Below are 19,364 nucleotides of genomic sequence, written 5' to 3' on the forward strand. Positions count from 1 at the left end.
CCTGTCTCCCCTTTCTCAATTTCTCTCTTGTCTCTATCCAAAATAAAGAAAAATAAAGAACAGTTGAATATTGAATTGATAACCAAATTCTTAATTATTAGGATGAGTATCTGTGGGGAATGGGATAGCCTGTAATCGAGGAGGTCATCTGCCAGGGAACTGGTCCCCAGACCACTGCAGTGCTCCAGTGCTTTCTCTGATTAACTAGTTGCTTAGCAACCTACTGCTTGGTCCTCCGCCTTCGCTAGAGGGCGCGCGGGCGGGGAGCCTGGAACGCGCATGTGTACGCGGCGCGGGTCGACCAGGGAGGCACGTCACTTCCTATTTCTTTAGGGGAACGTGGCTTTCCCGGCTGCGCCTGTCTTTGCTTCTGCGTCGCTGCAGCAGCTGCCAGAGCTGGAGTCGGATCCCGAGCTCAGCCTCACCATGGACTCGGCCCTCAGCGATCCGCATAACGCCAGCGCGGAGACAGGCGGACCAGCCAATGGCACTACGCGGCCGCCTTCCACGCCTGAGGGCATCGCGCTGGCCTACGGCAGCCTCCTGCTCATGGCGCTGCTGCCCATCTTCTTCGGCGCCCTGCGCTCCGTGCGCTGCGCCCGCGGCAAGGTAGGTCAGCGCCCGAACCCGGCGCCCACCGCTTCTCAGGACACTGCTGACATGACAACTCCCGCCCGCACTAGGCGGGACACCTTCTCTCCCGGGCTGTCGACCCTTCCCATCACTGATCTCCACCCACTCCCCACCTGGACTCCACGCCCCGGGGCAGGCCCTAGATGCCCCGGGATTTGGACACTAACCTTGCTATTGACAGCTTCCTCAATTAGGTTTCGACCCCCCACTCAGTTGAACTCTGATGCATCCCTTCCTCTCTGCATCCTCTTGGGAACACTACTTAGCAGACCCTCACAGGGCAATTCGTACACTAATTGTTCTGAGCCTACTGGACCCAACCATACCAGTTCCTCCCTCTTTGCCTCTTACCTCATATTCCATCTGGGACAGTCACCTTATCTGAGCCTGAACATCTGAATGGTAAAATCCCAAGTCATTTCTCACCTCCACCCCAAGACAAAATTCCAAGATCTGGTCCCATCCGTAGACTGTTGCCTTTCTAATTGTAATCAGTGACCCACAGTGCCCTCTCCCATATCCCCTGGGTCAAGCCCTTGCCCCTGCCTGCAAGAAAGTTAATCTCCAGTTTTGTGCATCACTTCCTGAAATTAACTAGCCAGCTCCTTGAAACCTGGCACCTTGACGCCTCTCTTTTTAACCTGGCACTGATCTTGATTTCGCTGGCTTCCTCTGCCTGACTACTAGTCTGCCTGAACCTGTTCTAGTCTGAGTCCAGACTGTTCTGGTTGTACCCCAGTCCTCCTCAAAGTATTTTTTCTCCCTTTACTCGCTGAAATCATCCCTTCACTTAATTGGGCCTGCCTACTGAACTGTGACTTGGTTAAGTTCATCCCTGGCCTTCTGAACATCTGTTCCATTTGGCTACCTTAGAGAACACCCAACACTTTCCATCTCCTGCTTTCCTGACACGTACCCTTTTTTTCCTATAATAAGTCCTCTTGGCCATTGCACTAACTACTTCTAACTAACTTCTACTACTGCTCATCTCCTTCTTTTTCTTTTTAGATTTATTTCATGAGAGAAAGGCTAGAACAGCACTCTTGCATATGTGGTGCTAAGGATCAAACTCACATTTGCAAGTCCAAAGCTCTTACACTGTGCCGCCTCCCAGGCCTTAACTTTTTTTTCCCCCCTTTCACCAGAGTATTGCTCATCTCTAGTTTGTGGCAGTACTGGGAATTTCACCAGAGGGGACATCAAAGCCTTAGGCATGAAAGTCGTTTGCATAACTCTCTGCTTGGACTTTTCTAACATCTTTCACGGTCTCCTGATCTGCAGCTCCTTGCTGCTGCTGGTCTCCCACCAGAACAGTGGAAGCTTCGTACTAAATGAGTACAGACCCACAAGGAAACCACTTTTGAAACTGCTCAGTTCTCAAAACATTACCCAACTTGAGCACTGGCTGAGGACTGCCACCTTTCTTCCCCAAAATCAGAAAAGCCGCTGGATCTCTATGGTCAGACACAAAGGGAAGTAGTTAGACAGGACTTTGGTGGCCCCATTGCTTTTCTGTTCTGCCTATTGTAAGTAGAGTCCAGGTGGCTATAAACCACCCTGCCATCTTTTTCATGACACATAGTGCAGAGAGATAAGGTCGAGGATGTGGAGGGCAACATGGTATAAGGCTGGACAGCTTGATCTGACACACCCCCAAAACTGTCAGTAATTCTCCTTGGTGCCTTCTGTATATTGCTCATTAGTCTCTTCAAACAACAACAAAATGCCTTCCAGGGCCAGGGAGATAATGCAACAGTAGTGCATGGTATGTTCATACAGGAAGTCTCTCACTCTTGATCCCCAACACTACCAGTAGCAGAGCTGAGATGTGCTTTGGATAAAAAAATTTTTTAAAAAAATTTAAAATACCTTCAGGCAATAAAATTGCCAAGACTTTCACTATTACCAGGGTGAAGGTATACTACAAAGGTAAGTGGGTCAGAGTCCTTTCACTGAGAAGTTAGTCTGAGTGACAGAAATAGCCAAATCTGATATTATAATACAAATAGTGCAGAGGGGTTTAGGGAGAAAGATACTGCACACTTGTGGCAGAGCAGGAAGACATGTAGGCCTGAGCCTTGATGTAGAAGTAAAATTTCAGTTTGGAGGAAACATTCTAGGCAGGGGAAACCAAGCAAGCAGAGGAGGAGTTAGCTCAGGAGATGGTGGAAGACCCAGCACAGCTGGAACAAAGAGGATGGAGGGAGCCACCATGCGGTAGCGCAGCACATTAAGTGCACATGGCGCAAAGCTCACAGACCAGCATAAGGAAACTGGTTCAAGCCCCTGGTTCCCCACCTGCAGCGGGGGGGGGGTTTGCTTCTCAGGTAGTGAAGCAGGTTTGCAGGTGTCTATCTTTCTCTCCCCCTCTCTGTCTTCCCTGTCTCTCTCGATTTCTCTATGTTCTATCCAACAACAATGACAATAAAAAACAACAGCAATAATAATAACATCAATAATAACAAAGGCAACAAAAGAGAAAAAATAGCCTCCAGGAGCAGTGGATTCATGGTGCAGGCACCAAGCCCCAATGATAACCCAGGAGACAAAAAAAAAACAGGATGGAGAAAGGAAGCTTTGTATCCACTGTTGCCTCTAAGTACCTCCAAACATCTCTTGAAGACCAGGGAGGTCAGAAAACTGCATGAAATGGCAAGTAGTCTGACCCCTTACCACCTCCAATAGCCAGGATGATCTAAAAACGTAGAAAACCTTTACCCTCTTTGATTCTCATAGCAATTGAGTATATCAGTTTTACCGCCCCTACTATACAGAGAAAGAAACCGAGGGTCAAAGGAATGGTTTCTCCTTATCACTGCCAAGTAGAGACAGAATCAGGTGACCCTAGTTCCTAGTACAGGACTCTCCTTTACACAAGTACCTCTAGACCCCCCCACACAGGAAACATTTTTGCCTAGGAAAAGAACAGACTGAATGACTCCTTTTTTCTTTTTCTTCTTTTTTTCTTAATTTAAAGGTTTATTTAAGGGGGCTTGGCAGTATCTCCTGAGTTTCACAACTACTTTTTTTCTACCCTATTTCCCTGATAATTAGCATGGAGAGAATAAATAAAGTTGGGGGTGGAAGGAGCATTCAGGAGTTTTGATTTCCCACCAATGTAAGAACCATAAAGCTAACTGACAGGAGATGAGTGAGAACAGAATTCTCCCTAGGACCCAGCTATCTGTTATAACAGGCAGGGTCAATCGTGAAAGCATGGGAGACTGGGAGTATGGACTGACCAGTCGACGCCCATGTTCAGCAGAGAAGCAATTACAGAAGCCAGACCTTCCACCTTCTGCATCCCACAATGACCTTGAGTCCATACTCCCAGAGGGATAAAGAATAGGAAAGCTGTCGGGAGGGGATGGGATATGGAGATCTGGTGGTGGGAATTGTGTGGAGTTGTACCCCTTTTATCCTACGGTTTTGTTAATGTCTCCTTTTTTAAATAAATTTTTTTTTTTAAATTTATTTAAAAAATGAAAGCATGGGAAAAAAAGGTGAAACACGTAGGTGTGTGTCAGAAGCAATCTTTAAGCAATGTCCATCCCTGTCAGAGATCTGCCATTCTAGAAAGGAGTAAAGCCCAACCCGAGTTATAGCTGCATATTAAGATACTTCACAAACCCTTGACCTATAACTCAGAGGACCTCCCCAACCAACTTTTAGGACTCCTGCTCGGTGCCAGACCTTGGACTGGGTCCTAGGGGTGCCAGGACAATGGAGGCCAAGCCTCGCCCTCACCAAGGAAAGACAGATGTGTAGCCAAACAACTAAATTGGATTCTGATGCACCTTCTAGTGAAAGAAGCATTGTCTTTGCTTGGATGCATGAGATTCAGCAGGAAGAACAGGAAGAGAAAGAGGCATGGGACCACATCTGAGTTCTGGAAGGTGGTGAATCATGTGACATGACCCCAGTACAGGGGCTTAGATGTGGTGACAAAAGATAATCAGGAAGTCTTAAGGTTCTTGAAGGCAGCCCCGCATTTCATCTTCATAATTATTACACACTTGCCACATCAGGAATACCTGGGAACTTGTTAGAAATGCATGGTCGGGGCAGGGCAGTGGCGCACTCAGTTAAGATCACATATCAATATGTGCAAGGAAGCAGGTTTGAGCCCCCCACTCCCCACTTACAGAGGAGGTGCTTCACAAGTGGTGAAGCAGATCTGCAGCTGTCTCTTTCTTTCTTCCTCTCTATTCCCCACTCCCCTCTCAATTTCTCGATGTCATGTCAAGTAAAATAGAAAGGAAAAAATGGCAGCCTTGAAGGATGCATTTGTAGTGCTGGCACCAAGCACCAGCGATAACCCTAGTGGCAATTAAAAAAAAGAAAAAAGAAGTGCATGTTCAGAACCAGAAACACATGGACTCAACATTATTTTCACGAGTATGGTGATTCTGGTGTGTACTAAAATGTGAGAATGTCTGATTTCAAGTCATCTGGTAATTTAGATCTTTTGCTTTTTTTTTTTTTTTTCTGAGTGATCCAGGAGGTAGCACAGTGACTAGAGCATTGGACTTATAGTCATGAGGTCCCAAATTTGATCCTTGACATCACATGTGTCAGAATGATGCTCTGCTCTCCCCTCATTTTTTTTATGTACTTTTATATTTATTTGTTTACTTTGGTTAGAGACAGAAATTGAGGTGGAGAAAAAGAAAAAGAGAGACACCAACAGTGTTGCTTAGGACGCGTCCCCCTGCAGTTGGGGCTCAGACCTTGAACCCAGATCCTTGTGTGCTATAACATGCATGCTCTACTAGGTGCGCCACCTCCCAGCTCCACTCTGGTTCTCTCTCTTTCCCCTTCTCTCTCATGATAATAAATCTTTTTTAATGACTTAAGAAATGCTAAAATTAGACTGTATACATTTGTTATTTCATATTTGTTTGTATCTAAAGGATAAATTCTTTAAAATATATTAGCTGCCTCAATGGTTATATGCATATTTGATTTAGGTGAATTTTTACCAAATTACCCACCATAGAGGCTGTTTCAGTGTATCTTCCCATCAGCAATAATCCCGACTCTGAAGGCAGATTTGTGATCCGATCTGGTCCAAGCATCAGGAAGAACTGGCAAGGTGGGTGGTAGGCAGGGAAATGGTGAGGGAGCTAGTGAGGTAGTTTTTCACCTTGCTGTAGTGGGGGTCAAAGGGCTGAGACTAGGAATTGGTTGAAGTTAGGAAGCAGATTGTGGAAAGAGGAGTAAGCAAATTGGGAGTAAGGAGGAGACCCTGAGGTGGTTTTTTTGGAGATATAGAATGAGTAGTCCACAAATTGAGGATCATTTCTAGGGCATGGCCTGGAAGCAGAGTCCCCAGAGCTCGAGCTGCGCCAATGACTAGAAGCTGGGCATCTGCCTTCCCTCACTGCTTTTGCTTCTACCCTGATAACTGAACATTTAGAATATCGCTGGAAACTAAATTTATTTCTGCTATTTGTGTCAACTCTCCCCCCACCCCCAGACTCTAATTACGTTGTGTGTTTCAGGAGCTACTGCATTTGCATAAGAGCATCTGGCTTTAAAAAAAAAATTCCAAATTGAATTGGTAAAAAAAATTCTAACAACTTAGTATTTTTATAACCGCAAAGCTTAACTTTTTTTGCCTCCAGGCTTCCTGGGCATTTTATCACAACTTTACAACAGAAATGTCTAGGAAGGACAGATAGGAGTTATCTAGGGAACAGTGGCCAAGTAGAGTTTGTGCTCTGACACTAGATTGCTTCAATTAGAGTCCTGAGGCTCATTTGCCTCATCTGTAAAATAGAGCTACTAAAATTACCTGGGTGGGTAAGTGTGTGTGTGTGTGTGTGTGTGTGTGTGTGTGTGTGTGTGTGTGTGTGTGGCGGGGTGTGGGGGGTATTTTTTTGCATGAAATCATGTAAAGTGACTAGAATAGTGCACAGTGCCTAGGAAGTTCTCAGTTGGTGTTATTCTTATTTCTGTTAATGTTAGGCAGATTTCAAGACTCCATTCTTACTCACCATTGCAACATAACAGTCACCCCAGAGTAAATGAGATCCCTCTGTATTGTAGAGCACCTGGCCAACTTGGTGTGTGTTAAGCCTCTTCCCTCACAGGAAACTGAACTGAATTGAAAGGAACCATAATTCTGGTTTGTAGATGAAGGAAGCCATGTATACTTTCACACCTAAGGGCTCTGCACCTACAGGTTCCTCTACCTCCTTCCTTCCTTCCTTCCTTTATACACAGAGCAAACTCCTCAGTGTTTAGCTTCTGCTATTTACCAGACCTTCTGCTTAAGACCTAAGTGACCTCTTCTCTATCCAACTGCTACTCCTGCTTCCCTTCAGAAGTGTCCTGTCTGCATTCTCATGATTCCCATGTTCATAATAAAAGTTTGTGTATGGAGCTTAGTAAAGTACTCAAAGTACAACACATAAGTATTTCCTATGTAAAACTATAGAGTCCACGAAGCGCAAGGACCGGCGTAAGGATCCCGGTTCGAGCCCCCATCTCCCCACCTGCAGGGGAGTCGCTTCACAGGTGGTGAAGCAGGTCTGCAGGTGTCTCTCTTTCTCTCCCCCTCTCTGTCTTCCCCTCCTCTCTCCATTTCTCTCAGCCCTGTCCAACAACAACGACATCAGTAACAACAATAATAATAACTACAACAATAAAACAACAAGGGCAACAAAAGGGAATATATAAATAAATATTTTTTTTAAAAAACTATACGGTCCTGACAATTCAGAATTTAGGGCTGAGGAGACTGAGACTCTGAATGAGGAAATGACGTTCCCAGTATTGCAGAGCTGGCAGTCAGTCCTGATATCAGAGCCCTCGCTCAACTATGTAGCTCTCATATCTTGTGTTAAATCAGTAAGTGTGTCATCATTTGCCAGATGTCATTGTTTTGTTGTTCTTTTTACATACCAAGGCCTTGACTTAACTGTCTGTGACTGTCTCATCTATTTTTGTGCCCGTGATACACATGAAGTAGGTTGAATTCATGAAAGTATACAGCGAGGGTAAGGAATTTACCCAAATTCCACGGATACTGGTGCCAAAGGCAGAAACAAGCTACTTAGACATAAGTAAATCTAATTATTGTCATTCTGCGTGACAGATGAGTAAACTGAGGCTCAGAAAGCAAATGATAATGCCATAGTCACCCAGCAAGCAGTAAGACTTTGGATTTACATTATATGCGTCATTTTGTATATATGTGGATTGTGTCATAGGAGAAATTCTCAGAAGTGGAATTGTTTGGTCAAAAGATAAGTGTTTTTTATGCTTTGACATGCACTGCCATAAGTGCTTTCTGCAAAAAAAAAAACCATATTGAGTGAAGTTAGACATTGTTCCTAGTGATCAGAGCCACTTGTAGTTCCTGTTCTGTGAATCTTAGGTATCTTTAGCATGTGCAGATTGCAATTTGATATACCTGCCTGCCAAATTACCCTACCCAAATGACTGGGCCAGTTTATACTCAAAATGATGGTGCTGGGTGGAGGGTAGATAGCATAATGGTTATACAAACAGACTCTCGTGCCTGAGGCTCCAAAGTCCGAGGTTCAATTCCCCCCACCACCACCACCATAAGCCAGAGCTGAACGGTGCTCTGATTAAAAAAAAAAAAAAAAAAAAAGATGATGATGCATATTCCTCCCTGTTCCTCACTTCTTCTCCTAGTCAATCCCATGGGCCTGCTGCCCTGGCCCTATCTCCTTCCCCTTCTGCAGTCTACCTTCCTGAACCAAAATCAACCCCTCTGGGCAGCTTGCCCCTTAGTATGTTTTGTCCTGTTAGTTTTAGTTTTTATTGAGGGAAAGGCCAGAGCACTACTCCAGCATTTGTAATGTTCTATTTTGTTTTGAGTTGGGGGGTTTTTTGCCACCAGAATTGCCTGTGTTCTTGGTGGCTTTTTTTCCCCTTTCTTTCTCTTTTTGCTAGGATGTGAGAGGCAGCTGGGTAGTGGCACACCCTGTAGAGCACACATTATTATGGGCAGGGACCTGGGTTTACACGCCCAATACCTATCTGCAGAGGGAAGCTTCATATGGGATGGGATAGTGCTACAGATATCTTTCTTTTCTCTCCCTCACTTTGTCTTTCACCTTTTGTCAAAAAAAGGAAAATGGTTAGTTATTTGTGAGAGAGACCAAAACACTGCTTCACTATTTTATCTGGTACTATTTTATCTGGTGCCAGGGATCAAACCAAAGCCTTGTGAATGTAAGATGTACATACCTTGTACGTGTAAGACATATTTCCCAGTGCCCTGTCCTGTTGCTTTTTAAAAGGCAGCTGTGGGCCAGGTGGTGGAGCACCTGGTTAAGTGTGCACATTATAGTGCACAAGGTTCTAGATTAAACCCATGGTCCCCACCTGCAGGGGGAAAGCTTCCTAAGTGGTGAAACAGGGCTGCAGGTGTCTCTCTGTCTCCATCTCCCTCACACCTCTCAATTTCTCTCTGTCTCTATCCATAATAAAGAAATAAAAATATTTTTTTAAAAAAACAGCTGTGAGCCAAAATATTTGTAAGACTGATGCAGACCATGACTCTTTTTTCTATATCCCAGGGGTATTAATGTCATGTTTAAAAAATAGACATAGTTGGGGGTCGGGCAGTAGTGCAGCAGGTTAAGCACACATGGCGCAAAGCGCAAGGACTGGCATAAGGATCCCAGTTTGAGCCCCTAGCTCTCCACCTGCTGTGGGGTCGCTTCACAAGCAGTGAAGCAGGTCTGCAAGTGTACGTCTTTCTCTTCCCCTCTCTATCTTCTCTCCTCTCCTCTCTCAATTTCTCTCTGTCCTATCCAATAACAACAACATCAGTAACAACAATAACAACAACAAGGGCAACAAAATGGAAAAAATAAATAAATAACTTCCAGGAGCAGTGGATTTGTAGTGCAGGCACCGAGCCTCAGCAATAACCCTGGAGGCAAAAAAAAAAAAAAGGAAAAAAGAAAAAATAGACATAGCAACAGTGGCATTCCCGTTCACTGTGATCTGTGATGAGCCTGTGATTAGTGGAGAGAATTTCACAGTAGCATGAGCATTAACTAGACCTATAAATAAAATATAGTGGGAATTGCAGTTGAGAAGTAGACTTATCCCAGTGAGGAAATCTGAAAAGCTTTCATGCCAGTGACATTTGCTAAGTCGTTGAAAACTGAGAGATTTTCCTGGCAGTGACAGCCTCATTAACTTGTTTTAACTTGTTTTTTGTTTTTTTTTTCACAATGCTAGAGAATGAACCCAGGATCTCATGCATGCAGAATGCTACCACTGAGCTGTCTCCCCTAGGCAATTTTTTTTCATTCTTTTTTGTTTTGGGGAGGAAGAGATACAGAAGGGGTATAGGATCAAAGCACCATTCTACCATCCATGGAGCTCCCCCTGGTACTGTCCTCCAGGTGGTGCTTGGGCTAAAGCCAATATCTTATACCTGGTAAGGTGCATGCTTAATCAGGTAAGCTGTCTCCAGTCCCCTTGAACATGAATTGCACTACTATTAGGAAGTCTCTCAACATTCTGTAAAGCCAGTTTAATTTCTGTGTTGCAGTATTACTCCAGATTTGATTTTTTTCCCCATTTTTATAACACTGAAATTATTATGGCTCCATTCAGTTCTCTCTCATGTAAATATTTATCTTCCTTCAACTTTTTACCCAGATCACATTCATGCCAACTCTAGCATCTGCCATTGTAAATTTAATCATGGTTTTTACTCTTACCAGATTCTGTTTTCCCAAAAATTTTCTTCAAATTTTGTCAAGATTTACTTCTACTTGAAGTTAGTGTCTTCCCATCTGCAGCTTTAGCCATTGTCAATTTTGTTTATTGTCAATTTATTTCCACTTAGAATATCTACTAAGAATCATATAAAAGGAGGGCTGGGTGGTGTCACACCCAGTTGAGCACACACATTACCATGCATAAAGATCCAAGTTCAAGCCCTTGGTCCCCACCTGCAGGAGAAAAGCTTCATAAGTGGTGAAGCAGTCTTGTAGATGTCTCTCCCTCTCTGTCTCCCCTTCCCCTTTAAATTTCTCTCTGTCTTATCAAGTAAATATTTTTTTTAAAAAAAGTCTTCAGTCAGGAAAGTGTGGAAACCTGAAGCACCTAGTTGAACTGGAGCAGAGAATGGGAATAGAAAGGAGCTGAATAGGCTAATAGAGCCTCAAATCCTTACCAGCCCTTGGGAGCCGGAAGCACACCCTCTGCTCAGTAGATACTTTTTCTTCTCTCCTCTAGAACCCATCAGACATGCCTGAGACAATCACCAGCCGGGATGCTGCCCGCTTCCCTATCATCGCCAGCTGCACACTCTTGGGGCTCTACCTCTTTTTCAAAGTAAGTCCTTTGCCATTTATTGTGTCATTCAGTTTAAATTATTTTGTTTTGTTTTGTTTTGTTTTTCTTTTTCCCATCAGAGGAGACACGCATGTTCACTTACAGAGAATAAAGAGCAGGAAAAAGTAATGATTCACCTTTAGTACTCAGTAACAAGCACCATTGGTGTTTGGGGCTTGTTCTTACCAGTCTTTATTTTGTTCCCTCTGGGCAGCTTGCTTTTGTGTTTTGTTACCATATTTTCATGATATCATTTATTATCATTATATTGTTTATGTTGGGATGGGGTATAGCTTATGTCTCAGACCTACCTCTACCATACTAATTGCTGCTTTTTTTTTTTTTTTAATTTATCGAGGTTTATTTTCCCAATAAAAGTTACACAGGCTCAGTGTTGAAAACCTGGAAAACACAGAAAAGTAAAAAGGGAAAAACAGCAGCCATCCAAAACCCCACAACCAGAGACAATCACAGATTCCCTTTTGAGGTGTGTCCTTCCACGTTCTTCCCTGTGCATGGTTTCTCCATAGCTGTGACCACGTGATGTATTCACTTCTGTAGCTGCTTTTTTCACTTCACATTAATAATATCATAAGCATTTTCTCATATTACTGTACAATCTCTTCAAACTTTTTTTCTAATAAAACAGTGCTATTTTCTGATTATGAAAGTAATATATGCAGGAAACTTGAAGAAAGGAAGAAATACCAAGAGAGAAAATTATAGATAATTACTCTTAACGTATAGCATATCTTCTTTCCTAGTTAACATTTTTAATGTCATTATAATCATAGTATAGATGCATTTTGCCTTTTTGTTTTTTAATACTACATCACAAGTCCTTCTTTTTTTCCTGGTCATTGAAGATGCCTGCAGGGTAACTTTTTAAGTTCTTTTAAAAAAGTAAAAATGTGTGGTCCGGGAGGTGGTACAGTGATAAAGCTTTGGACTCTCAAGCATGAGGTCTTGAGTTCGGTCCCCGGCAGCACATGTGCCCGAGTGATGTCTGGTTTTTTCTCTCTCCTCCTGTCTTTCTCATTAATAAATAAATAAAATCCTAAAAAAAAAAAAAAAAAGTAAAAATGTGTTTCCTTATTCAATGAGAGACTCACACCAGAGCACTTCTCAGCTTTGCTTTGTGATGGTGCCAGTGACTGAATGTGAGATCTTTGGGACCTTCATCTTGGAAGGCTGTTGCACAACCACTGTGTAACTTTCCTCAGGCCCCATGGATGACTTAATTTACGTTTTAAGAATACATATGCAGTGACCCAAGAGGTGGTGCAGTGGATAGGCATCTGTTTCAAGTTCCCTAGCATCAAATGTACCAAAAAGATGCTCTAGTTCTCTCCCCCTCTCTCTTTCATCAGTTAATTAGTAAATCTTAAAAAAAAAAAAAAAAGAGCATTTAAAAAAATGAATATACAATATATGTTAAGAAGTCTTTCAATATAAGGGAAGGTGCAAAAGAGAGAGAGAATGAGAGTGAGTGTGTGTGAATGCCAGAGATTGAACTCAGGATCTCATGCCTGAGAACCCAATATTTTGTCCACTGTGCTGCCTAGGTCACATAGAACATACTGCTCTTACCATGGAGGTATTTTGTATCAACACGGTCAACCCGGCCTCTTAACTACCCATGCTTCTGTTTAGGTATGTGCCCCTGAAAGGTATTAATGCCAGGTATCATAGAATAACCATAAAAATGATTTTGCTCATGTCTTGCTGTGCCCATCTATTTCCAAATATATTTGCAACAGGAATATAGCACCTCCACTTGTTGTTATTTGGATAGATAGTGCCAAAGACTACAACCAGTGTACACTTCTAGCAGTTATAAGTATGCTGGCTTCCTTGTGCTCTCACCAGCATTGGAGAGCAACTTCTTTTATTTTTGCCAGTTTGTGAGTGAGTTAAAAAAAAAATGTGTTTTTTCACACCCATTCCCTGTATTGTCACTCCCTTACTAATAGGTCTGAACTACTTTTTAATAGTTTGAGAATATCCCCACAGGTAGATAGACAACATTGACTTGCAGAATTCCCCTCACTTTAAAATGAAAAGGTCATTTTGAGTTTCATTCTCATATAACATTACATGTCACTGATTTTTTTCCCCCGCCTTTTTTTTCCTGGATTCAAGTAGTGTTGAATTTTATCAAATGCTTTGATTCATAGCACACCATCATTGATCCCTCCCAGTCCCCCCCTTTTTTTTCTCCCGTCACAAAATGCTCACCTCCATTCTCACCTTCATTTCCCTGCCACCAGAGGCACCTGCCATACTGCATTTGATTTATGTCCTTCACTGTGTATGTCTCCTAACAAAATGTATGGTATTGGTGTATCAGTGAGAGTCTAGTTTTCATGAATAGAACTGTGCCCTATGACTCCCTCTGTTCTTGTTTCCTGTTCTGTATACTTTTGAAATGTCTGCATCTCTGTATGTCAGCTCGTGGCCTCTGACTTTTTGTTTAGCAAATGTTTTTCAGGTCTCATCTGTGTTAAATGCCAGTAATACGTACCCAGGTCCCTGCCTCTAGATTATCTGGTGTCTTTAGTACTTAGCTTTCTTGGGCTAGTTCCTCCAAAAAAGAATTTCTGGCAGCAGAGTGAATATTCTTATTTAAAGTACTACATGCTCAGTCTAACCTCTCCAGGCAAGTCATGCCTTGGGCCAGAGTACACAGAGCATAACTCTCCACCTTCTCTAGAATGACCACATTAGATTTCTGATAGGCAACTATCTGGCAGCACAACTACCAGACACCTCCTGAATTCCAGACTTGAGAACAAGTTGATTGATTTACTTGAAAATAATTCTTATTTGACCCCGTTCCTCCTTTCTTGGTTGAGGCACTGAAGTTTATAACATTTCTCAAAATCATGAAGCTTACTTTCTCCCACCTCATACAAAACAGATTGCTTTAAAGCTGCTTGTAAAAATTAAAGTCAACAGCATACAGAAAACAAAGTAACATACACCAAAAGACACTGGAGCAAGGGCCATCCCCACAACCCATGCTATAAAAGATTTGTACTTTTGCCGCAAGTGCTTCTGACACAGTTGTGACTCTGATTCTCTAGCAGTCAAAGCACAGAGGAAAGTGAAACTTGTTGCACAATTCCTGATCCCCAGAACCTCAAAAGTACAACCAGAGAGAAATTTTTCCAAGGCCCACAGTGAAAAAACACTGTGAGAGATACACTGTGTCTTTACCAGCCAAACATAATCCATATGCCTATGAAATATGACCATAGCTCTTTCTTTTAGTATTCTGACTTAATCATTGAACCATTCTACAAAAAATTGATTACTGTGTGCCTGGTCCTATGCTAGAGATACTATAGTAAGAAAACCAGCTGATACTTCTCTGCCCTCAAAGATCATCCTGTTAAATGGAGAACAGATGCCAACTAGATAATCCCATAGCCAACTGGAAAATTAGAGTCCTAGCAAGTGCTCTGAAGGCAAAGTCTATAGTGCTGGGAAAGCAGAAGACCCCACCTCATATGAACCCTTGCTCCTGCCCAAGGCCCCCATCTCAGACCTGCCTACCACTTTGCTGCTCAGCCAAACACCCCAAAGGCCATCCTTTTCTTCGCTCTTGCCCTTCAACCCTCAGCACATCCTGTAGCACTAATTCCAGAACAAATCTATAATCTGACTTCTGCACTTCTCTTCCCAAAAGCCCCCCCTTCAATGAATTGGTTTATGCAGTACCCTCCTCACCAGGCATGCAACTTTGACTTTGGCCTGTGAAGTCTTACTCCCACACCACAGCAGAGAGATCCTCTCAGACCATCAGATTACATCACAGCCTTGCACTCAGCCTGCCAATACCAGCCTGTCTCACCCAGATGAATCTCAAGTCCTTTTCAGGGCACCATGGCTCTGTCTCCCTCTCACCTTCCTATTCTCAGCTACTTGAAAGCACACATTTTACTCCCTTTACTTGACTATCCCGTGCACACACAAGCACATACTCACCTCAGGACCTTTGCACTTGTGCTTCCCTCTGCTTCAGATATCCTTACAGCTACTTACTCCATTAAGAGAGTTGCTCACTTCAGTGAGGGGCCTACTACAAAGTGGAGTAAGTATCCTCTTGGCAAGAGCCTTTCCCTGGCCACCTGTCTAAAATACCAGCTCTTCCTTTTTACTCCTTGCCCTGCTTTCCTTTTCTTCTTGGCACCCACCATTCCCTGACAACATCTACATGTTTATTTCCCTTGAGATTATTTCTCTCCCACTAGCACTTGAACTCAGCAATGGCAGGAACTTTTCTGCCTTACTTCTGGGTATCTCCCCACTGGCAAGCATGATGTTCCATAGTCAATACTGAGTAAATATGAACTGAATTAACAAGGGGGTGGTCATATCACAGAAAGCTTTGGCACAAAGAGCTGAAGATGTAGAGATGGTGTAGGTAATAGCAGGAGAACATCCAAGCAGCAGAGGGTATTGCACAGACTAGCTATGAGAGAATAAACAAGATGCTTCTGAAGAACCAGTGTGGTCACTACAAGTACAGTAAGAACAAGTATGGCAGAAGCTCTAGCTGAGGAGATCTGCTTGTGGTCACGATAAGTGCCTAAGAGGTTGGGTTATGGTGTGAGCCTTGAACTTTTGAGAGCAGAGGGACACTGGAGAGACATTAAGTGATGCCTGGGCAGAGGCTTACACAGTTTATACAACCCAGCTTGACTGCAGCCCTGTCCCCATGCCCCACACAGCAGTATATCATTCTCTCCTAGTTAGAGACTATCACAGTGACAAATTCACCAAAGACAGTGCAGCAGACATTGAGCAGTATGTCATATCTTTCCCCAAAGTCCAGAATTACCAACTTGTGACAGCTGGCTTTGGAATACTATCAAAGAATTTTTCTCAATTTCACCTAAGCCCATAAAAGAGCTATCAGAGCTGTTAGAACTTCCAGCTATGACTGTGGATGAAGCCATCTAGAAGGACATGATGTGGAGGATGAAGCAGGTGCAGAAGACTTAGAAGTAGCATGCATCAAGCCTTGGTGCCCACTGTAGGAAGCTTGGAGCAGGGAGAAGGAAACTTGGAAGAGTGTGTTTGAAGGTTTAGAAGACATTCTTGGGACTCCAAACTTCAGACTCCAGTCCCCACGATTCCCATACAGGATTCTGGGCATCAGCATAATAGTGCCTGTTTTCAAATAATTGAACACTCAACTGCAAACCTATAGAGCCCTTTGAGAGAAGCACTGGGAGTTTCAGGTTCTTTCCCATTTTTCCCCATTGCCACAGAAATTGGAAGGCCCCTAGTACTACCTGAGATTCTTCCTGATACCATTCCCCAACTTTAGAGAGGTGAAACTAACTGCCTGATGAGACAGTTAGTGGGGGACTGGTTTCTTCATAACCACTTGTAGCCCTAACTTTCTTTTCTCTTTCTGCCTCAGATATTCTCCCAGGAGTACATCAACCTTTTGCTGTCCATGTATTTCTTCGTGCTGGGAATCCTGGCCCTGTCCCACACCATCAGGTCAGAAGGCATCTCTGCAACATTTGAAGCAGCTTTCTCAGAAGCCAGTAGAGGGTCTTGGATGAAAACATGACCTTTGGTGTCATTCAGAGCCAGGTTTGAATCCTGGCTATAAAACCTAGGGGAATTTTCCCCCAAGTTACACTGTGAGTGTCCTAGAATGAGAACCATAACCTCTCTGGGCCACAGTTTCCTTACAAAGAGTGTAAGTTGTTTGTGGACAGTAATGTGTTTTCACAGTACTAAAATGAGAAATACCAGGGACCCCCTACAAAGTGTTACAGCCTACTGTACCAAACACTAAGTTGAGTTCCCCAAACATGATCTTACAAACAACAGAATGAAAAGTTTGACTTGCAGACTCTGAAATTTGATAATATGACTTTAAATCCCAGGATCTGCTACTTAGTAGTTCTACAACTTTGTACAAGTTATTTAATCTTTCTAGCTTCAGCCTCCTCACCTGAATGTGGAGGGAAATAATGCTTTCCTCATTAGTTATGTGGAAATTTTCTGGTACAGTTAAAGAACTGTTGACTATTGTCATTATGCTTACCAATGTAGCCTGTCAGGTAATCTTATAAAGTTAACTTTTGCTTGTAATCCTGTGTTGCTTTTGAAAACTGGAGCTCCAGGAAGCTAAGAATTCTCTGTGATCACACAGCTGGTAAGCAGCACAGCCAAGACTTAAATCCAGACACACCTGTATGTCTCTAGAGTGTTGCCTTTTCCCACAGACACTGCTCAGATTGTCACATCCTATGTTAATTCATGAGGTTAAAGGTCAACAATCTAGGCCAGTGATCCTTAGGGCTGTTGTTGGCCTTTTGGGCATGTCACTTCTCGTGTTGTAAATATTTGGCATCCCTACCCCTGCGTGCCCCCGTCCTACCCCTCAGCTGTGACTACAAAACCATCTCAACATGTTTGCCACTGGCCTCTCGCAGTGGCCTCAGGCTAAGAACCAATGATAGATCATGAGGTGACCAGCAGACCAGAGAAAGTTCCAGAAGGAAGGAATGAAACTTGAACTCAGCTTTGAAAGGCAGAAAACCTAGAAAGAGGCATAAAGAAGGGAGAGGCCAGGAACTGCAAGGTGTACTTTGAGGGTGTGGTCCAGATCTCCAGAGTAGTCAAAGAGAAAGCTAGAGAGAAAGCAGGATCTTCTCACAAAAGACATTGAATGCCATAGTTAGTTTGGCCTCATTCCTCTCTCACTAGCAGGTCAGTGTTGTAGTCAAGGATATAGACTCAAGAAGCCCTGGAACCAAGGCCTGGCTCTGCCAGCTTTTTCCCAAATTCCATGAACATCATTTTCTTTACCTAGAAAATGGAAATACTACAAGTACATCCTTGTGAAGGCATAAGAGGAATCAAGAGAGCCTGTCTGTGCTGCAACTAGAGGACACTAGCCACAGATAAGTCACATGGTTGACCCAAGGTCACACAGCTGCGACTTGAATATCCTTTTTTTTTTTTTTAAACTTACTTCAGTGTATTCAATTACTGCTACACTTCAAACATAAAATGAAGACTTGAGCCTAACATGCTGGTTGTGATCCCAGTTGCCCTTTCTCAAAGGACAGACCTCTCCTTTCCTGATAGACTCAGAGCAGAGGACAATCACTTCTAGGTGCTTTTCCCCATTTCCCCCCTACAGTTAGGATCCCCCGACTATAGCTCACTTTATCCATTACTTAAGAAAGGCCCGAGGGGCCAGGCATTGGTGCACCCAGTTGAGTGCACACATTGCCATGTACAGGTGGTGAAGCAGGTCTGCAGGTGTCTTTCTTTTCTTCTCCATCTCTTCCTCCCTCTCAATTTCTCTCTGCCGTATTAAATAAAATTGAAAGAAAGGAAGGGAAAGGAATAAATGGCCACCAGGTTGGGAGTCAGGCGGTAGCGCATCGGGTTAAGTGCACGTGGCGCAAAGTGCAGGGGCTGGCAAAAGGATCCCAGTTCAAGCCCCCAGCTCCCCACCTGCAGGTGAGTCGCTTCACAAGATGTGAAGCAGGTCTGCAGGTATCTTTCTCTCCCCCTCTCTTGTCTTCCCCTCTTCTCAATTTCTCTCTGTCCTATCCAACAACAATGACAGCAATGACAACAACAATAATAATAACGACGATGATAAACAACAAGGGCAACAAAAGGGGAAAAAAATAGCTTCCAGGAACAGTGGATTCGTATTGCAGGCACCAAACCCCAGTGATAATCCTGGAGACAAAAAAAAAAAAAAAATGGCCACCAGGATTGGTGGGTTCATAGTGCCATCATCAAGCCCTAGCAATAACCTTCATGGCAATAAAAATTTAAAAAATAAAAAAAAGGACTGAGCTCCCCAGTCCTCCTGATAGTTCCACCACAGCTGAGTAAAAGAACCGATAAATTTTAAGCTAATGTTAGGCCTTGTGCTGAGTGACTTTCATTTTACCTCAGCAACCCTACAAAAGATTTCTATCCAGTTGCTCAAGGAAGATATTTTTAACAAGATATTTGAATCATTTTAACATCAAAGACACTTTTTCTCTTTTAGATTCATAACTGAGGAACACTATCCCAAATTCCTCATGTATTAGCCAAGATAGAACTAACAACAGACTAAAAGTACACATGGTAGAATTTGTTAGTGACTAAAATCTAAATTATTTTCTTGATAAAATATCAAACACGGCATTTGACCTGGGAAAATTAAACCTCATAAAAATAATGACTATTGACAGAAGGGATTCTCCCCATATAGTATCGATCATAGCTAATCTCAAAAACTTGATATGGGTCCCATGCAATAACTGGGGTGGGCTAAACTATTACTATAAAAATACCATGAAAAATAACTAAATACGATTTATAAAAATTAATACTTTTAGTGAAAAGAG

General features: G+C 43.0%; 1 protein-coding gene across 8 annotated transcripts in view; it reads left to right on the forward strand.

Moving 5' to 3' along the window:
* Positions 1–301: 301 nt before the first annotated feature.
* The window catches only part of HM13 (histocompatibility minor 13), a 50,809-nt gene continuing 31,746 nt past the window's right edge, over positions 302–19,364 (forward strand). For 3 of the 8 annotated variants that reach the window (XR_009549039.1, XM_060188183.1, XM_060188209.1), the window contains exons 1-4: positions 304–609; positions 10,873–10,971; positions 11,330–11,458; positions 16,406–16,488. Coding sequence is in view for 6 of the 8 variants with exons in the window: in XM_060188183.1 (XP_060044166.1) it covers positions 427–609; positions 10,873–10,971; positions 11,330–11,458; positions 16,406–16,488 (494 nt within the window). In the remaining 2 variants the exon portion in view is untranslated. Of the gene's footprint in view, positions 610–10,872; positions 10,972–11,329; positions 11,459–16,405; positions 16,489–19,364 lie in introns of all 8 variants that reach the window. The other 5 variants (XR_009549040.1, XM_007523054.3, XM_060188215.1 and 2 more) reach the window with 4 other exon arrangements.

Source organism: Erinaceus europaeus, chromosome 1 (genome assembly GCF_950295315.1).
Source record: "Erinaceus europaeus chromosome 1, mEriEur2.1, whole genome shotgun sequence".
Classification (NCBI taxonomy): Eukaryota; Metazoa; Chordata; class Mammalia; order Eulipotyphla; family Erinaceidae; genus Erinaceus; species Erinaceus europaeus.